This window comes from Amblyomma maculatum, chromosome 1, assembly GCF_055883805.1.
Source record: "Amblyomma maculatum isolate TAMU_Amacu chromosome 1, ASM5588380v1, whole genome shotgun sequence".
Taxonomy (NCBI): Eukaryota; Metazoa; Arthropoda; class Arachnida; order Ixodida; family Ixodidae; genus Amblyomma; species Amblyomma maculatum.
Window position 1 is genome coordinate 81,899,184 of NC_139344.1, and position 23,446 is coordinate 81,922,629.

Below are 23,446 nucleotides of genomic sequence, written 5' to 3' on the forward strand. Positions count from 1 at the left end.
TACACATCCCAGCTATAGGTTAGTAAGTCATATACGACACAACGCGTTCACAAGGTGCACTTCTAACGCACTTGTTAGCAACAATACTTCTTGGCCTATATGCATTGCTTAGCCGTCTGCCTTGCAGAGGGTCTGGGTTCGAACCCCAAAGGCGGCAAGTTTACTCAATTAGGTTGGGTCTTTCTTCAAAAACTTTCCCGAGTTTCTAAGTTCTGGTTTACGGCAACGACTTTTCGGCTGAACGAGACCTATCGCTATCGCGCAAATAGCTGGACGGAATTCAGAATACGTATGCTACGAAGGTAACTGCTACCGCGTAGTGTCTACACGTGAATTCGCTAGCCGCTGAGAGGCCCTAAGGGGCTGCGTTTCCTATAATTTACTTTGGCTGAATAAATGCTCCCCATTCCGATAGAGGGAAACACTATAACCCCAGATATAGCACAGTTGTCACACGCGTTAAAGCAAGAAGTCCTAGCCTAGGAACAAGACATTGGAGAGATTTAGCTTACCCTCTACCGCGCGTGGGCGGGGAGCACAAGCTGATTGGTCTCGACGCGGCAGGTCTATGTACGGATATCCAGTATGTGGCGCCATCTATCGGCATCGAGGGAATATGCGTATGTGCAGTGGAACGCGTGGTGGCGGATCACGGCAGCGGATCGCGGATCACGGTAAGCTAAATCTCTATATTGAGTGCAAGACCAGCTTGCACGAGTAGCTGAGGCTTTATATAAAGTTACGAGTGCGGAAAAGTAGGTATCCCTGCAACACGAGAGCTGCTGCAAGCTGTCTTCGACAACCGTTAATTATTTCAGTCTGAGCAGGCAAGACAAAGACAAAACAGTAAGCCCAATTCTGACCTAAATGACCATAATCCACTCGTCAGTTCCACTTTCAAAAGCCTTAATGTACACGCCAGGATTTTCTTACACGCGAACTGCATGCATCGAACAGATGAATAGGGCCGGAAAATAATAGCTGGCACAACGAGGATCAAGGAAAAGCGCATGGCGTGTGCTACTTGCTGCGTCTCATGCTTGTTTTCAAATGGTTCTTGAAGTATCTTTTTTGAAGCATGACATGATTTTAGGTATTGAAGATAAGGGGAACATGGAAGCGAACCGAAAAGAGAACACGAAGACGAACCTAAACAAAGTCGGGTGCCTCGAAGCAGCGCCCTCCCTCCTTCTCACGCCCTCGAGGCAGTCTATTACCCCTGTTACACGGACACTTTTGATCCTCATTGGACTCGACAAATTTGAAACCCATGCGTCGCCACCATCGACGCCACCTAACGCAAACGAAGGAAACTTCTCAATGGTCATCAAAAACGCCCGTGTAGCACCGGATGCTTCAATCCTTCTTGAAAACCTCAATGCAGATTGGGTTCAATGAGGATGGAAATTGTTCGTGTGACAGAGGTATAAAACTTATTTTCTGGTCGCTCCCTGGTGTCTACGTGCCTAAGGTCGTAATGAACCGCACTCACAGTAATGACTTATAGTCATATGCAACGCAGCTGGACTGAGTACTTTACTAAGTAACACACTGTAAGCTGTACAGTGCAGTCTGTGTAAACACCACGCCTAGTAATGCCTCATGATCATTATACAACATAGCACGACACAGCACTTTACGAAATAACGTAATGTAAAATGTAGGGTCTGTACAAACGTTGCGTACATTCATAACCTACACTCATAGCCACGACCCAATCATTATGCAGCGTAGCATGACTCGGTAGTTGCAAAGTTGCCTAATTTAAAGTAACGTAATGATTTCGCATGCATAAGTAGTTTAAGTGTGTTTTTTTTTTTAGGTTTGAAAAGGGCCATTCACAGCACACTAATAAAATTTGTTTGAACTACTTCTTACTATCTACGTACAGCCTTTATCAAAAGTTTACGGCCCACGCGGTTTGGTGGTTTGTGGAGTTTAACTTCCCAAAGCAACTCAGGCTATGAGAGACGCCGTAGTGGAGGACTCCGGGAATTTCGACCACCTGGGGTTCTTGAACGTGCACTGACATCGCACAGCACACGGGAGCCTTGCTTTTCGCCTCCATCGAAAAGCGGCCGCCGAGGCTAGGATTCGATCCCGCGTCCTTGGGAACAGTAGTCGAGTGCCGTAACCACTGCGCCACACCGGCGGGGTAGCCCACGCGGTTTACTTCCGAGTGAAACTGTGTGGCTCGTAATGCATTCACAGGTTTTCATACTTGCTGAAGGCAATAATATTTCTCGTCCTACCTTCTTCAATGGCTAGGACTTCCCGATTATTATAGAATTCATATTATGCAGCTTAAAAGAAACCCTCTTGGCTGTAAACTTTTGTTAAAGGCTGTACAAATACAAGCTTTAGGATGATAAATCTACCGAAGCCACTGACTAGGACCTAAAAACTTATTCTCGGTGTTTGTGACGATAAACAAACCTCTATTGCACAACTCACAGTTTTTTAGAAGACATTTAACCGCCTTAATCACCACTGTTTATTAAGAAATTTAAAATTTGTAAAAATTCATAGAACTCAACGGCCTCTCGGGAGGTCATAATTACAGCATCACCTTCATTGCGCAGCGACTAGATACGAGGCCTCGTTTTTCTTATTTGCTGTTACGACCGTAGTGGCGGCAGCATATCAATAGCATTGCTTCTTTTGTACACAATAACATCATGAACATCGATAAAATGCCGGAGTACACTATATATGCAGATGATACTAGCATGCTTTTCAAAGGTGACAGTCTTCAATAATTCGTGTAGTTATACCAGGTTACAGTACTGAAGGCTTGAAATGAGGCACATTTGCTCATAAGAAATAAGAAAAGACGAAAGCAGTCATATTAACCCCAGGCAAAAGGTACTGAAATACTTGCACCCCCATGAAGGATTCCTCTCTTTTTTTTTTTCTGTTTCTCTTATGGCGGGAGTATGGTATATGGGATCTAACCTTTTAAAGCAACAGTAGCTATGAGGGGCGCCATAGTGGAGGGCTCCGGATTAATTCCAACTAACTGGGGTGATTCAATGAGCGCTAAGGTCACACAGTACACCTGTGTTTTGCAAGGCACCTGCGTGTGTGCAATGTGCGCTGTTTTTCGTCTGTGCTTGTGTAGTATTGATTGCGGCGGTTGATAATGCTTATTTGGTTTGGTTTGAGGGATTTAATGTTTCAAGACGACTAAGGCTAGGTGAGACGCCCTAGTGGAGGGCTGCAGATAATTTCGACCACCTGGGGATCTTTAAAGTTCACACACTTCGCATATCACACGGGCGCCTTGCTTTTCGCCTCCGTCGAAAAACGCCCGCCGCTGCCTAGGTCGAAACCGCGTGTTTTGGTTTACAGTTACCTTGGCTGGACGGTAAGCATGTTGGTTGGAACTGTTTCGTAAAGAGTAATCAGCAGTGCCTATGGAGTAAGTGCTAAACGTTCTTGTGGTTTTCTGCTTCCTACACGGATCTTAGGCGGGTTGCGAATTTTTACACGTGTCAAACATTTCGTTGCAAGCCTTGTATGCGGGCGGCAGAGGCTGTTTAAAGTGGAGATCATTTCCACTTTTTGCGTGGGCCTACACATATCGTTTCGGACAAAAGTAAAACAGGCGAAAATATTAATCATTTAGTTAATGATGGCTGTTTAACTTTCGTCGTCAGACACTCCGTACGCGAGGCGCATCACGGAGGCTTGAAAAAAAAAAATATTGTGCGATGTTTTTTATAAATCTCTTTGTAGATAATCAAGACCCTTATCAAGAAAAAGCAGCGGCGAAGAACTGCAGCTTTAACGATTAGACAACAAACGAAAGGTGTATCTTATAATCATTTTTCATTGGGTGTTAGAAACTGTTAAGTAGAATAAATGTTACCTAATTCACAAGCTCAGCCATGATCTAGTCACTGGCATGGGCTCCAGAATGAAGGTGAACGAAGCGTGCTGACACCCAACGGTAAACAGCCATGCCGATTTATCACTAGGCTTATATATGGCGGGCATAATGAACACTGAACATATACTTTCACTTCATGGTAGGGAAGAGAATGTAGATTAGGTGTGGATGGATACCACTAAAGCCTTGAGAAACACTTCTTTTTTCAATCTTTCAGAGAGAATAGTCCTCTTACGACACGTGGCACAGCAGGCCCCATGCTCCCTCAAACGGCGCTCCTTTGATTCTTCACTCTAAGTTTGGCAATTTATTTTTTAATAGAATTACCCGAGAGTAAAAAAAAAAGGAAATAAAACTTGATAGAAAGGAACGTCTCCCACTACTCCCGCGCACTCACCGAGTGCTGAGAATATGGCCGACATCCAGAAGAGCTCCCCCATGAAGGCCGGTATGAAAAGCAAGGCCCCCATGCCAGGCCCGAAGTGCTCCTGGAAGGGGTCCAGCATCGTTTGGTACTCCGCCTCCCTCATCTTGACGGCAAAGAAGGAGCCGGCTGCGACGCAGCGGCGCCCGGGTAAGTGCGACGAGCGACCGCAGCGGTATACGACCGTCTGAACTGCAACGCGAATCTGCAGAACCTTCCCGCGGAGCTAGCTAGCACTTCGCGGCAGTAGTCTCCTGCTATTTGGGACACGTAGCTTAAATCAAAGCCGGGATATGGGGAGTATTCCCGAGTGGAAACGGTGCGTTGCTTTATCGGTGTCGCGCCATATTGGTGTCCAAGCTCATGGCTCTCGGCGGCAGGCTACGTACGCGGCGCGGTTCGCTGTGCTTTGACTGTGTGGTGTACTGCGCAGTCTTTCTGGTGTCTTTTAAAATTCACGGCCTTCCTTTGGCTTCGGCTGTTACAGCTGACGACAACATTATAACAGCCGAGAGCCTGCTGGGGTATCAATATGGCTCAGCATCGACAAAGCAACCCACCCCTTCCGCTTCTCAATTCCTCCATAATACGGCGATTCTATTCCTCCACTTTGCAATCTTGTTTCTTCACATATATGCCGTCAATAGCAAAAGGTACGCGACGTCTACATTAACCAGTGCGCTTTCTCATTCAGTGTAGCTAACAAGAGTAGATCTAAAGAAAAACGAATGATTATATTGAATGACAGCAGAGTTTTCAAAGGCTTCCGCACAATGCATAGATTTTCTTCGCAGCGTCAGCGCTTTATAAACGAAAAAGAAAAGTTCAAAAAGAAAACATGCTGATCTCGTGGCTAAGCTGTCTGAGAAGGCAACCTTCTAGGCAGTGCAGAAAGGGGCTGCTCCGAAACGGAGGCATACGCGCGGTACTACATCGAACAACAAGTGCAGACAAAGGTGGTAGCATAGTGATTCTTCCTGCTGAAAATTACAAAAAAGAGGCATATAGACAGCTTAACAACTCTTGCCACCATGAGAAGTTAAATACCGATCCGACAGAACAGTTCAGTGAAGTCATCCTGAATAAAATAAGAGATATATTTGCCGGAGAACTAATTACAGATATGGACTATAAATTTCTTCAGCCGTCAAACAAACAAGCAGGTCGATTTTAACTACTGTTCAAGATCCACAAGGTTTCCGCAGAAGCCTTGTTTACCACAGACATACCAGGAAGACCAATTATTTCTAGCAATAATAGGCCCACAGAAAACCTCTCAATGTTCCTAAATCACCACCTAGCAGACCTCCCGACCCAGCTTCGTTCGTTTGTGCAGTACACACCTTACTTTCTCCAAATTATTGAGCGTAATAATAACACCACCAATCTTGCAGATGATTGTATACTTGTCACACTTGACGTCGCGGCACTCTACACTAATATTCCTATCAATGAAGGTATCGACGCCGTCTCCCAAGTATTAATCAACAACCACCATCCGCATGCCTCTGAAGTTTATCTCTCGCTCCTTAAACTAGTCCTGACTAAATTATTTCGAGTTCGATTCATCCTATTATTTGCAGATATTTGGAACCAGCATGGGTACTCAATTCGTGGCGACTATTGCGAATATATTCATGGGAGTTCTAGAATCCAATATACTAAATTCATTTCCGGAAAAGCCACTTATATACCTTCACTATATTGACGATATTTTCATGATATGGCAGCACGGATCAGAATCCCTTCAGTCGTTCATCTCGCATCTTAATAATCATCACACTAGCATTAAATTCACTTGTCAGTCGTCGCAATTAAAAGTCGACTTTCTCGACACCACGGTGTCAGGGGAAAATGGAAAACTTAAAACTTCATTGTACAGAAAGCCAACGGATAAGCAACAATACCTAGATTTTACGAGTCATCATCCGAGACATTGAAAGCAAGGAATATTTGTAGGACAGGCGACGCGGCTTAGAAGAATATGTAGCGATGATAGTGACAACCTAAACGAACTACATTCATTGAAAGCAACACTAATCCAGAGGAACTATCCCGGTAACTCCCTTAATATGGCCCTCGAAAAAGCACGCACTTTAAACCACAACGATGTGCTCACGAAACGACCAAAGGCCAACACCGAACGCCAGCCTTCTTTTGTAACTAAATATTCCAATGCCCTTCCAAACAATATTCTGCGGAAATACCATTCCATGCTAACGTGTAATGAACGCCCGAAGAAAATAATTCCGGAGGCACCAAGGGTAACATACAAACGTAAAGCGAACCTCAGAGATATTCTAGTACATTCCAAAATCAACAACAAGCATCCAACACAACCACACCCTTGTGCTCGACCTAGATGTGAGACATGCAGTCATATACAAAAAGACACCACGGTTAAAAATAATACAAGCGATTTCACTTTTCACATAAAATCAGGCTTTATAACTGCACATCTTCAAACGTTATCTGCCTTCTAGAATGCTCCTTCTGTCATAAACAGTACATATCGGAGAGACAAGGCAACCAATGAACATACGGCTTAATGGACATCGAGCAGACGCAGGCAAAAACCTCCCGAAAGCAGTTTCCCAGCATTTCAATCAGAAAGACCATAAGTTCGAAAAAATTAAGTTATATATTCTCCAGTCAGGCTTTAAATCTGCAAGGGACAGAAAATATAGAGAGGCAAATCTAATCCATAAATTTAGAACATTGGAACCAGCAGGAATAAATATATCTAAGGGAACGTTAGAATCCCTTAGGTATATTCCTTCTGCATCATAACTATTCAGGAAAACAATCTCATATAACGTTAATTGTGCAGTTTATTCACAAAGCATGTACATTCTATTCCCTTCCGCAATAGCATAACCTTACATGTTCTTCTAAACACATTTCCTCCTTATCACTTGTTGCTTGAATTTGTCCTCAAACATTTTTTTTTTCATGTCAGTTGCAGTTCCCTGTGTGGTTATTATCCTGTGACTTTTTACCCCCCCCCCCCCCCCCTTTGCAGAAAGTTTTAATATGCCTTATCAGGGCCCTTTGCAAGGAGTGCCCTTTTGTAAGGTGTTTCTGCACCAAAACCGCCTAAGTGGTGACTAGTCATCTACCCGGTACTGTGGTTTTTTCCTCGTACTGCCGCTTTTACTTTTTATGCAGGCCACAGGATCTCTGGTTCCAGGTTGAGGTACATACTTAAGATTATTATATTTTTTTTGTCAGTTGTGGTTCACTGTGCGGTTATTATCCTGTGACTTTGTACTCCCCCCCCCCCCCCCCCCCCCCCCACCTTTTAGGAATTGTCCCCCTTAGATATATACCTTATCAGGGCCCTTTGCAAAGCCTGTCCCTTTGTAAGGTGTATCTGCACCAAACTCCCTTAAGTGGTGACTAATCATCTATCCTGTATTGTAGTTTTTCATGGTACTGCAGCTTTTACTTCTTTTGCAGGCCACAGGATCCCTGGTGCGAGGCCGAGAAATACATACTGAATTTTTGTTGTTGTTCATTCAATAACCTACTTTCTTTTCACCCATCCTCCCCTCCCCATCCCTTCACACCTACTTTCTTCTCATCCACTTTCCCTTCCCCAGCTTTTCTTCTTCGGAAGCAAAAGCGTATTTAAACCCCTGCCGGTGATGATCGCTATGCCCAGACGAAGACAAGTTCACTTGTCGAAACGTTGGCTCATCTGTGAACTGAGGCGTACCCCATTTATCCTTGTTCAGTGCTCCAATTCCTAACAAGAATAAGTGTTAAACAAAATAAAAATAACAGGAGGGATTTTTTACAGTGAAAACCTCACTATTTGCCTCAGCTCAAATGAAAGTGCTTATTAATTTGCACTCCCAATTATTTGTTGACCAGCGCTTTGGAACAGTCTGCGCACTTTCAATTGCTTAAATACGAATAATTATGTATATCACTTTTTTATAACCATAATTCTTAAGTCATATGTGCAACACAGAAGGAATTGAAGCAACTCTGAACAGCATTTCTGTAACTACAGCGTACTCGCCTCAGCTCGTAAGACTAGCCAACGTTTCGACAAGTGAACTTGTCTTCGTCTGGGTACGAAGTTGTTTGAAGAAACGGCTTGAGCCCAATTACTTTCTTCGGGTTACACAACCAGAGGCTTATGAACATTGCCTCCTCCAGGAGCCGTTAAATAGAACAAACAAACTCACAGATAGACAAAGCTATTTAAAAGGCCGTCGCGAATTTCGAAGAGCTCGTTGGTGACGTAAAGTGGGCGAAGGATACTCTTCCTCAATGATACCGCACTTGAGTCGCTAGAGCAGTCTCACAGAATCCGCAAAGATAGATCGAAAGTGAGCGGCGCCATCTCAGACGAATGTTTCGAAAGCTGCCAGGAGTTTCACGGCTGCGTCAGCCCCTGTGGCGGCTGATCGTTTCTTTGTGTTATTTCTTTAAACGAAATTCTCATCCATCACACGCAGTCCAGAATCAATGCGCTGATAAAGAAGGGGCAAGTATATTGCCTCCCAACTGGCTCGCTGGAGCAATATTGACTGAAAGGTAAAGGTAAAAAAACAAGAAAACAATATTTACGTACCGACGAAAAGGCTGCAGGCGTATCCGAAAGGGGCGTGGCACCACACGAGGCCGTATCTGTATATTGATTCGGCCGTGGCGTGAACGTAACCACCCCCTATCCAAGTGGCTGCGGAGGGAAAAAGTGAAGTTAAAGTTTTTGACGACGCAAGAGTAAGAACTTTGCCCAGCAGTTGCCTGACGACAGACTCAGCTTTGCGGGCACCCTTCTCTTTTTTATATCGACCAAGGAGCTGGTGCTGTCACAATCACTGTTCGGGTAGCCCGGTGCGCTAAAAACCACTCTTTTATCGATAACAGACAAAATGGGAAGGAAAAGAGGAGGAGAAATGAGTAAAAGTCAGCGCCGTTAGTACTGTTCTTTAAATAGCGGAAATCCCGGCTCACTGCAAACTGCCGCCAAGGCCGCCGCGAAGCCACAATCTCTAGTGTGTGACTTCGGCGAATTAGGCTCGGCGAGAGCTCTATAGGTCATAGTGCTCTTCCCTCACTCATCGAGTCATCGCACAACAGAGGGGGTAGTGCACCATCGGTATTAGAAGGCACTTAGAGTGGCCGCAAGAGGGTGAAAAGAAGATTGAGTTTTCTATAGTAGTACGAAACAAATATAAGGAAGATACACAAGATCAAAAAAGAAAAAGAAGAAACTAAACAAAGAAAACAAGAAAATGAACCGCTAAAAAAAGACGGAACCTGTATCAACAATGCAGTAAAAATTATTTGGCTATTAAAACTCAAGTAATACTCTTGTTTGGGCAAGTTGGTTCATCTTTGAAAGGTTACGTATACTTGCGCGAAGAAGACGGGACACAAAAAAGGCACATATACGGCATGTACGACATGTAAAACACGAATATATAACCCAGTGTACTCCACTTTCTGAACGAACAAGTCATCAATCAATCAATCTTTATTTCAGTTTCTACATGCAAACTGGGGATGGTGAGAAAAAAGCAGTGAATTATGCACCGCTTGACGGGCCTCACCACCCCTACAAGTCAGCAGTAGGCACAAGGCAAAAACAACCACTGGTAAAAAAAAAATGAATACAAGTGCATCTACAGAACAAGGTTGACAGAACATATCTGACAACTGCAGCAATAATAGACGCAGAAGACCGTGAGGCCAGAACACAGAGTGGCACAGTACGTTCAAACACAATTGACATCACTGTAGCATAGATTGCTGAATAAAGCTTTTACGAATGGAAGAAAAAGACATAATATTCACTTGGTCACTCAAAGGGGTATTTAGGAACTTTGGCACAATAAATCTCAACATACAAAACCCACAATTAGTTCTGCACTTTGGTAATGCAAACCTACTCTGCAGTCTGATGTCGTATGATGAGTGGCGACATGTAATAGGAACAATTTCAGAAAAAAATGAATCACCCTTTTTTATCGTTGATTTATAGAGACATGCAAATCTGTAGTCAAATAATTTGTTGAAAGGTACAATATTATAATGTAGGTAAATGTGTCTAGTAGGCGAATCATACGTCCCGTTGACAATTGCGCGAAGCATTTTCCTTTGTAATGTTTGCAGTTTAATGACATTAGATACCGTTGTATGGCCCCAGACACGGAGGCAATAGCTAAGGTGCGAATAAAAAAATGCATAATATAAAGTAATTTTAGTTTTGATAGGTAGAATATGCCTGTTACGTGAAGTACTTCCGACAATTCTAGAAAGCGTTAACACAATATTATTAACATGGGCATCCCATGTCATCGTACTGCTAAACGTTACACCTAATCATTTGAATGTGTCCACGTACTCGATTTCACTGCCATTGAGGTATAACGAGGGGCGGTAAAGTACTTGTTTTCCTTTAGGAAGGAAGAGTACTGCTTTAGTTATTTCTTCGTTTATTTTTAATGAGTTGGCTGATGACCATGTGGCAAGCGATAAGAGCGTGCGGTTCGCGGTGTCTGCTAAGCTTTGTACGTCATTGGAAGAAAAAAATAGGCTGGCGTTATCTGCATATATAATGTATTTTGCATGGTTACTGATATTAGGGATGTCATTTATATATATATTGAACAGGAGTGGCCCTAAAATGCTGCTTTGAGGGACGCCATTCGAAATTCCTAGAATGCATACAATGCTAAAGTGAAAGTGATGTGGATATATAACTAGTGTAATTCGTAAGCCTTACAATCTAATATATCTAAAGCAGCATAGATTTGCAACAGCTGTTTGAACCACTTTTGCTTATATTGTGTTTCAGCGAAGAGTGGCAAAATATTCGCATTGCACATTAGGAATTGAAATTTCACCTAAGTTACATGAAAAATGTGAGCAGCAAAGATGAAGGCCAAGAAGACGCGTGTAAAAGCTAGCTTAATATTAACTACAACCTACAAATGAGTTCACAAAGCAATGGTTTCAAGATACACGTTGCGGTCGAGAATTCAGAGATCGCACTGTTTACGGCACATCTATGTATTGCGTATTCTCAAAGAATGTCGCGTCTGCGTCGAGGCACACGTCTTTGAAGTTGACGAGAAGGTGCTTTGGCATAACCACTTCACTCGTTGAATTGCTTCGTACAAAGCCACGGTTGACTGGAGGAAGAGTGCAGGTACGAATACATCTGAGGACCAACATCGGCCACACAACCTTGTTCACGACACATTTGAGCAGTTTCAACTTCCTAGCCTTACTGGCTAGGATACGTATGAACGTCACGTTTTTCGGCTTTTCAGCATGCGGGGCTGCCTGCGCCGTCGACCTTCTAGCTGCTCCGCTTTCTCACAAGTTTCTCGCAAGGACTGGCTTTGATCGAAGGGTTTTGTTGCACGCTTCCGACGCATTCTTGTGCAATACCAAACTGCACCTCATCCGCCCAACGAATCTGCGCATTTGCTTGTGCCACTGGTGAGCCAACTATTTATTGGTTATAGACGGCAGCTTGACACTGTATGAACCTACGGATATTATATTGACTTATCGGCGAGAGTGTTCTTAGCTTTTCAGACTCAAGCTCTTGATTATTTACTGTGCGTTTTAGTTTTGCGGGATGACTATATTCTCGCCGGAGTTGAGTGCTTGGCACGTAGGCCGGCACCTTTTAATGTGAGCAGTATGGCAGTACAAGCCTCTCGAAATGCATATTTGAAGACATTGGTCCAGAAATAGGACATCCTATCTATTTTCGTGGTGAAGTTGTTGCTCTGCCCCTGGCGCAAAGTTTACAAAATGGTTACAGTGGCGAAATATGGTGTTGCAGTTGCTTAGCCACACAGGAGTTGTTGGGAGTAGCATGGATTACAACAGATTTTGGCGGAAGAAACTTGTTACATCCCGTATTATTATTTCGTGGTCTTGTTACAGCGCAGAGGTCCGCACCACACCATCGCATTGTTACAATGTGGCGGAAAGGAGGCCAGCGAAATATTCAATTGGTTGCCCCTTCGCCGAGTACCAAGTCGCGGCTACAAGAGTGCGACAAAGCGCATCTGAGCGCTGAAAGAACGCTGCGATAAGCCTGTTTACATGGCGGCGCAACGAACCATTCCCAATTCTGGTGGTAACCTGCTTCGCAGCTGGATGTTAAAGCGAAGATTTGCCCCTTCGCCAGAGGTAGGAAGCTATGGCCATTGAATTTTGGCTTTAACTATATAACAGCGCCCCACGTGACTGGAGCGGAAGCGATGTTTGAAAATTAAAACACCGCTGGCTGCGGCGGTGGGCGCATTGACGTACCAGGAAACGAACCTTCTCTCTTTTCACCGGAAATGGTTGGAGTCTTACTCGAGGATAGTTTTTTTTTTTTTTCTTCTGGCCTGATACCTTAGTCATTTTGGTTTCCGATGCTCTGGCTGGTTTCCTTCTCGAAACCAGCTAGAGTATCGAGGACTTGCGCTGACGTCTGGATGATTATAGTGTATTATGCAGGACTTTTCCTACCCCTTCCTTTTGGGCTACAGAGACTTCTGGCCTCTCAGAAGCTTCGCTAGCTCACGGTTTAGAAAATCGCCAAAAAAGACGCTCGGTCCACCGGAAATGTTTTTTAAGCGCAGCCTCGGGGCTCCGAACTCTCCGCTCACTTCGCTCCGATGTCTTGCAGGTTTACAAATATTTTTGGAAGGCGCAGTAGCGCCTCGATCTACCCCCTGCTGGCACAGCGACTGCGCTACGACACCCTAGCGAAGCGAGCCGTATGGACGACGTCGACGCGAGGATAAACAGGTCTTCGCTGAGACTCTGAAGCAGCTATGTAAGCCTCGATCACTTTATACAGACGAGCTGATAGAGGCATGGCGCTGTACATGCCGAGCACAGTTTGAACAAGCCAGGCCTCGAAAACAGATTATTCCCTCTACCTTGTAAATATGAGAAATGAACTTACTCCTGTTACCAAGGGCCAAGTTTTGTAGCTCTTTATTGTGTTTAAGACTCATTTGGTACACTGCCTTGGGCGCTAGCTGTTCCGGGTGACGTAGTACTGGGGGATGTAGTCACAACACTTGTGGCGAAAATCACTTCCACAATGTCAAAACACTTCAACGATGCCACTTACTAGCATAAACGCGCCACACAGCAATGTCGCACTCTCTAAGCGGCGCTGACTCTACGAAATATTGAACACGACAACGCGTTTGAGAAGCCTGGCGAGCGAGTGTCTATGGCGTAGCTTGCATTGTGACCTTGAAGCTTCCCTCAAGGGAAAAAATAACTATGAGGTTGTTGCTGAATGAAGTGAAGAAGCATGGTTGCTGTCACACGGCCGCATTGGTTGTTGCCGCAGAAGGGTAGCTCCATGCCCAAGCCAGCCATGCCTCATTTTTGGTCATTTGGTTCATTCTCCCGCTTCCAGTTGCTTTCAGCACAATATACGGCACGATGAAGCGAAATGCGAAAACAATTAACAAAATTTGGCTCTACAGCTTTTCAGCGGCGCTGAATGGCTCATAACGACTACAAATATCAGATAATCAAATAAGGGCAACTTGCCCGATTAGTTCCGTCGCGCAACCTCCTACAGCTTTTCCTGGGTACTCTACGGGACCTTGTAGACACCCTACTTAATTAGTGTCGTCAAAACACGGGTTCTTACTGGCGATGAGGGAGGTAATCCGAGAAATATATATATAACGAGACCGGTTGGCCAGAAATTCAACCGCCATCCTCTCGACTCGAGCGTTGACAGATTACCTCCAAGAACAGCAAGGCAGGTTCATACGTCACAACGCGGATATTTATTTATTTTTATTTATTTGTTGATACCTCAAAGGCCCCATTTCAGGGGTATTACATGAGGGAGTGGTTGACGGGTTGACGAGTACATGAAGCATTCCATGGTTGATCTGAAGGTTAATGGGTCGGAATGAAGTACAACGGTGTTTGGCAAGTCATTCCAGTCCCGTGGGGTGCGAACAAAAAGGATGACAGATGCGCAGATGTCCGGGCAGGCGGAGAGTAAACGGTCTTTTCTTGGTGCGTGCGGCTAGATGTATTGTGGGCGGTGCTGATGATAGACTTGAGCAGGGGGTGACAGTAAAACTTGTGAAAATGGCCAAGTCTAGTAAGTTTCCTATATGTGGGAACACTCCGCTTTCTATCTATGGTGCAGACGGGTTCCTTGAGAATGTTTCTTCTGTGGTTGTGTGAAGTCATGTGTCCCGCGTGGCCGCCTGAAGGTCCAGATCATTCGATATTCGTCATTGAGTGGTCGCTCTTATGAGAAATGAAGATCTTACAGTTTTCGTTTCACCGCTAAAGCTATCACAGGTTTCTAAAGAGGACGAAGAGTCTCGGGAGATGTTCTTATACCCCAACTCTAGCGGCCTCTCGTTATATTTACCAACCTCTCCTCCATAAATAGCAGCCCACCGGTTTTTTAAGCGTCCTGCAGCATGCATGGTTTGTTTCACATCATGATAGCAAAGCACAGAGGGCGTTTAAACATCCCAAGTTATGGACTGTGAGGGATGCCGTGGCGGAGGGTCTGGGTTACTTTCAACCACCACGCGTTCTTTAACATACACTAATACTGCACAGTACATGGGCACCTTGAGTTTCACCTACATCAAAATGCGTGCTCTGCCGCCGGTATATAGCACTCACGTCCTTGATCTTAACAGTTGAACACCTTGGCCCTACCACCGCGGCGATGAGGATAGGGCGGGGAGGGAGGGGGGGGGGGATTCTGTATCGCATTGTCCGCGTCCAAAATCTTCCGGAGGTAAGAAAGGTCACCTCCTCACCTGTTCGGAGCTTCGCCCCTTCAGAGGTGCTGAGAGCCGTACTATGGGGCTTTGAAGCAAATATCTGTGGCTGTATATTTTTGCAAAGGCAGTATGCAGATGCAGAAGAAAGGTAGTTGCTCGATGAACTATATGCCAGGTGTCCAAGCTAAATTTAGCTTAGGGTTTAAAACAGACGGTGTGTACTAGCCGAGTGAAATCAACTGAGGCCTGTTGAGAGTCGCACAGAGACGTCTGAAGTAATTTTTGTTCTCCAAACTTATTTAATAATAAATACGTATTAGCTAACTTCTTAGATATTGGATCACGGACTAGACATAGCACAGAAGTTCTAGTTAATTTTGAAAAATGCTACTATGTTACCCTCTACGTTAAATGGAACTTTTACCGGCTATAATCCACGTGAAAGCGGTGTCACTTCGGCGGTCCGAAATATGTCTCAGTGCGCTCTCTCTCCCTCTTTCTCTACGATAAAGCTTTCTGTATGCACTGGGAAAGAGAAGTGAGCCAGGAGCTGTTCACGTGATAGCACACTTTGAGCGCAAATAAATAGGGCTACGTAAATCATATCTGATAGAAGCACCGGTTCTTTAGACGTCTTGTAACTTCTAAATTGACACTTTGTTCCTCGAGCCAATAAACAACTATTTAAATAATTATTGCCTAGTAATTAACCTACTTTGACGCACAGAAAACTGCTGCAAACTAGGCAAGGTGACCCTCCACAGCCTTCAGATGGTTTGATTGGGGCTTAGTTCGCTTAACAAAGTTTGGTTACATTAAGCTCGCATGCCTTTTCATGGTCCGGATCTGCGGTTACTACCTGTCCTAAGTAGACATATTCTCCTACTACTTCCAGTATTTCGCTACCTAATGTAAACTGCTGTTCCTTCCCGAGGCTGTTGAACATTAGCTTAGTCTTCTGCGTATTGATTTTCAAGCCTACCTTTCTACTTTTCCTGTCTAGGTCTTCAATCATTATTTGCAATTCATCCCTCGAGATGCTTAGCAAGGCAATGTCATCAGCAAATCGCAGATTACTGAGGTATTCTCCATCTACCCTTATCCCTAACTGCTCCCATTCCAAGTCTCTGAATACTTCCTCTAAGTAAGCTGTGAATAGTACTGGGGAGATTGTGTTTCTGGTTTCTTTCGTCTTATCGGTTAGAAAGTTTAGGCTCAAATAGGAAGCGGTTGAGCCTCAAAGTTCGGATAATACTGGATTAAAAGGTTATGTAAAGTTGGCCCAGCATATAGCGCATAAAGTTTAGCATCAAACCTAAGGGAACTGATGCAGGTCGTTTGAGCACAGATGTAGAGTTGAAATGACTGTTGCAGCGGATGCGTGCAGCAAATGAATTGCAGCGTCGCACAAGGCCATGATGACGTGCATGATGCGAGCCTTCACTCACCGGTCATGGTGGCGGTCCCGAGTAGCGGCCCGAGGCGGCGTTTCAAAAGCAGGAACTGGTACAGGTTGCCAGAGCCGTCGTCGTCCGGCTCCTGGATGCGGGTCTTAGCCCATATGGCCACGGCCAAAGTAGCAGCGTAGAAGGCCACGAGAACCACAATTGCCGGTGTGTTCCGTGGCCCGTCCGTTGTGGCGGTCGCTGCTGGACCCGCGTCAGGTACATCCATCGCCACACTTCTTCTCCTTTGGTGCATATGGCCCATACCGACAGTGGTGGATTGGCCAGAGTTCATTGCAGGTGTAAGAATAGAATTCATGATGCCGATTTAGACTGTAGGATATATAACTTATTAATTATTATTTGTGTTCCCAAAATAGCTTGGCAAATTTTGAGGCGATAGAATAGAATCTTCCTCATCTTTCAGGTCGCTAGCTCATGACGACTGGCGCTCAATAGATAGATGTGTTTATTGAAAGGAAAAGGCAGAGAGGTTGGCCTGATAATCTTCACTGGGGAAGGGGAAGGAAAGAAGAAAGAAGGTCATGATGGATGACGATGTGGGAGAATCCATATGAAATACATATACAGACACAGTAGCTTGGTTTACAAGCGCGAATCAAGTCCGCTGGCGCACAAAAAACGGCAAAGAGCACGCACTGCCTGGACACCCTTCCACTTGTCCTGCCAAGCGCCCAGCAGCAGTTCTTCCGACAGAGGCATCTTGTCTAAACGCTCCAAGGAAGCGGCTAGCACACTCCTTTCGCGCGCATACGCTGGGCACATCAATACTATATGGTCCACAGTCTCTGGGATGCCACAAGTTGAACATTCCGGCGAGTCAATCTGTCCAATTAAATGTAAGTACTTGTGCTTGAAAGCCACGTTTAAACGAAGTCTATGTAGTAAGCATGCCTGATGACGCGGAATATCACGCGAAACATAAAATTTTAATGTTTGATCACGCCTTCTTAGAATGTGTCGGGCGTCTGGCTGGGCCCAGTAAGCTGCTGTAGCATTATTCATACGACTCGTAAGAAGGCACGTCGTCTCACCTCTTGAAAAAGATACAGCTGTTTGGAGGCTATTGATGAGTGCGCTTTTCGCTTCAACATCGGCCTGTTCATTCCCATGGAGCCCGAAGTGGGCAGGGATCCATTGAAACATTATCCTGTGGCCTTGCAGCTGGGCAGATGTGAGGAGCTCCATAATGTTTAGTGCCAGGGACTGATAGGCAGTGTGGCGTAAGAAGTTTTCCAAAATTTGTAATTGCCGTTTTTGAGTCCGTGAATATACAGCATTTTTGAGGTGGTTCCCCACATATGTAGCGAATAGCTTCCCGAATGGCTACAAGTTCAGCAGCGGTTGATGTAGAGGTATGTCCCAAAAGGAAATGCAGAGTCGTTTTCTGAGTTGGTATGACCACAGCTGCAGCGGATGCCTGTGCTGACACAGATCCATCGGTGTATACGTGAATATAATGAGGATATTCTGACCAGATGTGCGCCAGAGTAAGTTGTTTGAGTCCACTAATTGGTACCACTGATTTCTTTAGTATTCCGGGAACACGAAGGTGCACCAAAGGTTTATCCATCGTCCAAGGTGGTTGGGCGGGGCGATATGGGAGGGCATATCCTGTCGGTACCTGCGACTGATGGCAGCGGAGTGCACTTGTAAAACTGCAGTCCAGCCTTTCATCCAGAATCTTGCTGAGTGGGTGAAAACTGTGTCTTGTAAGTGCTTGTAAATATACACGAAGTGGTTCGTGTGACAAGTATATGGATATTGGGCGAGCATGTGCCTCTTCAATTGTACCTTTGTTAGAGGTGCATCTAGGCAGTCCAAGGCATATTTTCAGTGCCTGTGATTGCACGCTCTCTAAAGTCCGCAAGCATGAAATGCTCATACTAGAAAATACAGGAAGACTGTACCGGATGTAGCCAACAAACAGGGTCTCGTAAAGCCGTATTAAGGAGCGCTCAGTTGGACCCCATTTGATGCCAGCTATGTAACGAAGTACATGGCAAAAATTAATTAGCCTTTTCTTCACCATAGTAACATTAGTAATTATTGACCATGAGTAATTATTGACCACCAAGATAGTCGGTGGTCAATAATTACTCCCAAGAATCTGTGCCTGGAGACGTATGGTATTACAACTCCATGAAGGGTAATCGGGTAGCAGCTGACACATCTCCCCGTAAACGCAATCACTGCACACTTTTCTGCCGCTAAGTATAAACCTTGACGCCGTAAGTACATCGATGTCGATGACACAGCTCGTTGCAATCTCGCACGTAGTTGTGGGCGCGTCGAACCAGAGGCCCAGATGCAGATGTCGTCAGCATATGCACTTATGTGGATGTTAGCTGGCAGTTCACTCACCAGGCCAATTAGCATAACGTTAAATAAAGTTGAGCTGAGGACTCCTCCCTGTGGAACTCTATGACCGACCTGAAAGCGGGTAGTATCTACTTCAGGCGTAGTCATGTAAGCAGAGCGGCCACTGAGATAGCTTACAATCCACAAGTACAGCCGGCCACCAACTCCCACGTCATCAAGTGCATCAAGAATAGCATCATGTAGGATGTTGTCGTAAGCTCCCTTTATATCTAAAAAGACAGCAGCTACTAGTCGACGGTGATGCTTTTCGTGTTCTACTGTCGCCACAAGGTCGATGACGCTATCAATGGAAGAGCGTCCGCGGCGAAATCCAGTCATCATATTCGGATAAAGATCATTACTCTCTAGATACCACTCCAGTCTTGTCAGCACCATTAGCTCCATAACTTTTCCAACACAGCTTGCTAGGGCACCTGGCCGGTATGAGGTAAGTTCGAGAGGAGGCTTTTCAGGCTTCAAAAGAGCAACCAGGCGGCTAATCTTCCAGTGTTCAGGAACAGTACTAGAAGCCCATATATCATTGAAGTAATTAAGTAGTGCAGTTCTGCCATCCTTACCTAGGTTTGATAAGGTTGTATAAGTAATCCCGTCAGGACCAGGTGCAGATGAATGCCGACAAGAAGCAAGAGCGGCGTCTAATTCAGCTATTGTAAAGGGCACGTCGTATTGATCATTTGGCGAAGGTGGCGCGCTAACTTCTGAAATTGGTAACTGTGCCTGGTTTGTGCCCACAACCATTTTACAAGAATCTTCAGCTACGTCAACTTCATTGCGGCTTTGATAAAGGGCCAGGGCACGAAAAGGGTGCCTTTCTCGCGGAGGTGTGCGCAAGCTTCTTGCAACATGCCAGATACGCGACAGGGGCTTACGGGGATCCAGTGATGAGCAGAACTGCCTCCAACGTTGTCGTTCTAACCTCTCCAGGTGGCGTAGAGCATGTCGTTTAGCTTTGCAAGAAAGTGCGAGATCTTGCGCGGATTTCGTTATTCTGTACTTCCTTTCAGCTCGCCGACGGATCGCGCGAAGTCGCTCGAATTTCACGTCGATGCTGGACACTGACATCGGCACACAAACGTAGCGAGTGTTCTCACTTAGAGATGAAGTAATGAGGCCCTCTATTTGAGATGGTGACCGGAGGTCCACGCTGGAAATCTCCACCGATGCCCTAAAGGCGGGCCAGTCGGTGTATTGCACACGAGGCGAAGGGGCAGGTGCAAACCACTTGATGCATACGTACGTTGGTATGTGATCACTCCCATGTGTTTTCACATCACTACACCAAGAAACAGAGGGATGGAGGCTTCTGGAAACAAACGCCACATCCAAGCAGCTGCTGTAGGTTGTTCCGCGTAGAAACATCGGTGAGCCGTTGTTTATATTAACGAGATCTTGCGTATGCATAAAGTCTGCCAGGTCTCTTCCTCGATTGCTCATTATGGCACTACCCCACTGAGGGTGGTGAGCATTAAAGTCCCCCACAATAATACGAGGAGCTGTACAGCACTGGATTGTTGAAAATAGATATGACTTGTCCAAGACATCTGTCGGTGGAATATAGGCGCTAATTACAGAACATACTCGTCCTCCCAGGGTTAATGTCAAACAAATGTGGTTCGTGCTGTGGGGCTGCAGAGCATGGCGGACGTGCACAATGTCTTGGCGTACACACACCAGCACTTTGCTTGCTTCGTCTGCTTCTCGAGACCACAGCAGAACATATCCAGAAAGGCGGAAAGCAGACGGCATGTTGGGCTCACAGATCACAATCACGGGAAAGCGGTACTTCTGTACCCGCTGTCGAAAGTCACTCAGCCGACCACGCAGGCCTCGGGCATTCCATTGCATCACTACACTGCGGCGCAAGTGCATCGTCACAGAGGTGGCATTAGTTTGTTGCGCCATTGTGAATTATTGCAATGCCGCCAAGAGCGGCTCCAATGCAAAAACTGAACAGCAAACGTTTCTGTTTGCGTGTTGGTGCTGGAGAGCAGCACCCGCATTGAACGAACCAGCTGTTTCAGCATTTCTTTCACCTGCTGGCTGTCGAGGTTGTCGCAATTTTCAGCACGTGTGACAACCAAACTGGGATGAGGCCTGGAGATAGCCTTTGATGGTAGAGCAGTACACTCAACATCAGAGGCGGCAGGTAATACAACAGCTTCTGTCTGATCCTTGGCCTGTGACATTGCCTGTGACATTACAGCAAGAGTATTCTTAACGGGATTAGACTCAATCTGTTGTGGCACCTGAGCTGACGTAAACTCTGAAGTTGACTTATTCAGGCTAGGCTTGCCTTCCGATTCCTTGTGTCGGCGTCGGGAACGGTGTTTGCTACGACGAATAGATGCAGCCGCTTCTTGATGAGTCGAGTTGTCTCGCACCATCTTCTTTAGTATACGTCTTTCGTTCCTAATTTTAGGACAGTCCTTAGCCGTTGCTTCATGGGCACCCGAGCAGTTCGCACACTTGATAGTCTCCGTCTGGCACGTGTCATGAGGATGCGTACCGCCGCATCGACGGCAGGATACCTCGTTTCGACAAACGGCACTCCCATGTCCGATCTTGTGGCATTTGTGGCACTGAACAGGTCTTGGAACGTACATCCGAACTGGGTGTCTCACATAGCCCACTTTAACGTGGGACGGGAGGGATTCAGTTTCAAAGATTAAGTTAACGCACCTTGAGCGGTCGAAACTATGAACATCCACAATGCGCGCCGTAGATTTGATCAGCGTGCAGAGATCGCTTTCACTTATCTCGGGGTCAACGTCGGTGATTACACCCGCAGTAGTCTTTTTCCCATGTGCAAGAAAGGAACGGACCGGCATGTTGCCAAAAGCTCCAATTCCTTTCAGCTTGTCCACTGTAGCCTGGGATTTGACATCCACGCTAATTCTGACTTCGTCAATTTCACCGGGAACCAGCTGGTCGAAAAACTGGTCAGGTGCTGTCTGTTTATAACATTCAGATTCGCCATTGCCGTTGTTGGTACGAAGGCCACGGAAAAGATCACTTGCTTTTCAGCATTCTTCTTTGGTGTCTCACTCATTATTGATGTTCGGCGCAGCTTCCTTCTCAGGCGGTGCGACTATACAGTCGCGTAGCTGCTGTCACAATCCATCTCAGTGACTGTGGAGTCATCTGCCGAGTCTGGAAGCTCCACGACCGCGATGCTGAGGTGACCCGTTGAGTACGCCGCAGCATGTTCGATGGTGGCGGGTGGGCGCAGGGGTCGTGCGCCCGCCATCCCGAAGGATGACGAGATCACAAATAGCTCACAGCGATAGAAATTCAGAAAAATGGAAGAGCGCTAGCTTCAGGCGTTCGGAAATCTCGGAGGCAGCGCTGCCATACACGGTGAATCACAACTAACAGTAGAGGTTAAAACGCTTTTTTTCTGTAGTCGGGTAATATACTAGAATATACTCGTGGACAGCTCGTGGTGAAGGCTTCCACAAGTGTGCTGTTCTCACGCGGTCATGAGCTGGTCACAAAGGTCTAGTAGCTCAACTGCTCCCGATCATTCTGCACCATGAAATAATAAAATTGCCCTCGAGTATACCTGTACTACTCAGCCTTCGAACCTAATCATAAGTCCATGGAAGAACCAACTGCTACCGCTTTTTCTGGGCAGTCCTTCAGTCAGTCTTATAAGGGGTAATGGCAGCCCTTCCAGATATCAATCAATCAATTAGTGTATTGGTACATTAAAGATTGCTACAAAAGTGTCAATATAGCAGGATGTCTCTTAGCTGCTGGCTGCACCTGGACCTTCAGTTAGTGCGAACATGAGGAAAATAGAAAAATGCATCGAAAGGCAGGATAAAAGTCTTAGCGGGATGATATGAGTAGCTAATTAGTTCTGGCAATGATATTCTGAAAGAACATAGCGTGCCATTGTGGTCTCGTGGTCAACAGACCGAAAAGCGGGTTCAGCGTTGCAGAGTTGGGTTTTCTCGGTCACCGCGTCAACGCTTTTAGCATTCGCTCGTTACTTGCTCGTGTCACGTAACCTCCATCAGTCAGCTTCCCCGGCCCACAACCACCTGGCAACTGTGTGAATTTCATCGCTTCGCCAACTATTATCGGCGCTTCATTCCTCGCAACGCTGCAATACTGCAGGCTCACCACGACCTTCTTTCGGGCCATAGCAAGCCGACCGCTCTTGTCGCTTGGACCGGTAACGCTGACCGCGTATTTAGTAGCATCAAATCAGGTTCATCAACGTCGAAGTTCGCCGCTGGTCGAGCAAGTGCCGCAGCTTTCAGTAAAATGCATCGACACACTGCAACTCCTCTTGGCACCTTCCTGTTGTCGGAGACCCGCTTCAGCCACCTTCACGACGATATTGTCTGCCCTCTTCCGTCGTGCGGGAATCATCGCTACATTTTAACCTGCATTGACAGGTGCAAGAGATGGCATGAAGCGATGCCCTTTCTGGATATAACGACGGAGTCGATCGCAGGAGCACTCATCGTGCACACTCTGAATAAGCCGCTACGGTGTCCTTTCCCCTATT

The 23,446-nt window shown here is 45.8% G+C and overlaps 1 protein-coding gene across 1 annotated transcript in view; it reads right to left on the reverse strand.

Annotated features, from left to right (window-relative positions):
* Positions 1 to 16,753, reverse strand: part of LOC146202965 (high-affinity choline transporter 1-like) — a 29,730-nt gene extending 12,977 nt beyond the window's left edge. Inside the window, exons 1-3 of the mRNA XM_084602377.1 lie at positions 16,528 to 16,753; positions 8,902 to 9,009; positions 4,273 to 4,445 (exon numbers count right to left, since the gene is read on the reverse strand). Of these exons, the coding sequence (XP_084458503.1) occupies positions 4,273 to 4,445; positions 8,902 to 9,009; positions 16,528 to 16,753 (507 nt within the window). The remainder of the gene's footprint in view (positions 1 to 4,272; positions 4,446 to 8,901; positions 9,010 to 16,527) is intronic.
* Between the last annotated feature and the right edge of the window lie 6,693 nt (positions 16,754 to 23,446).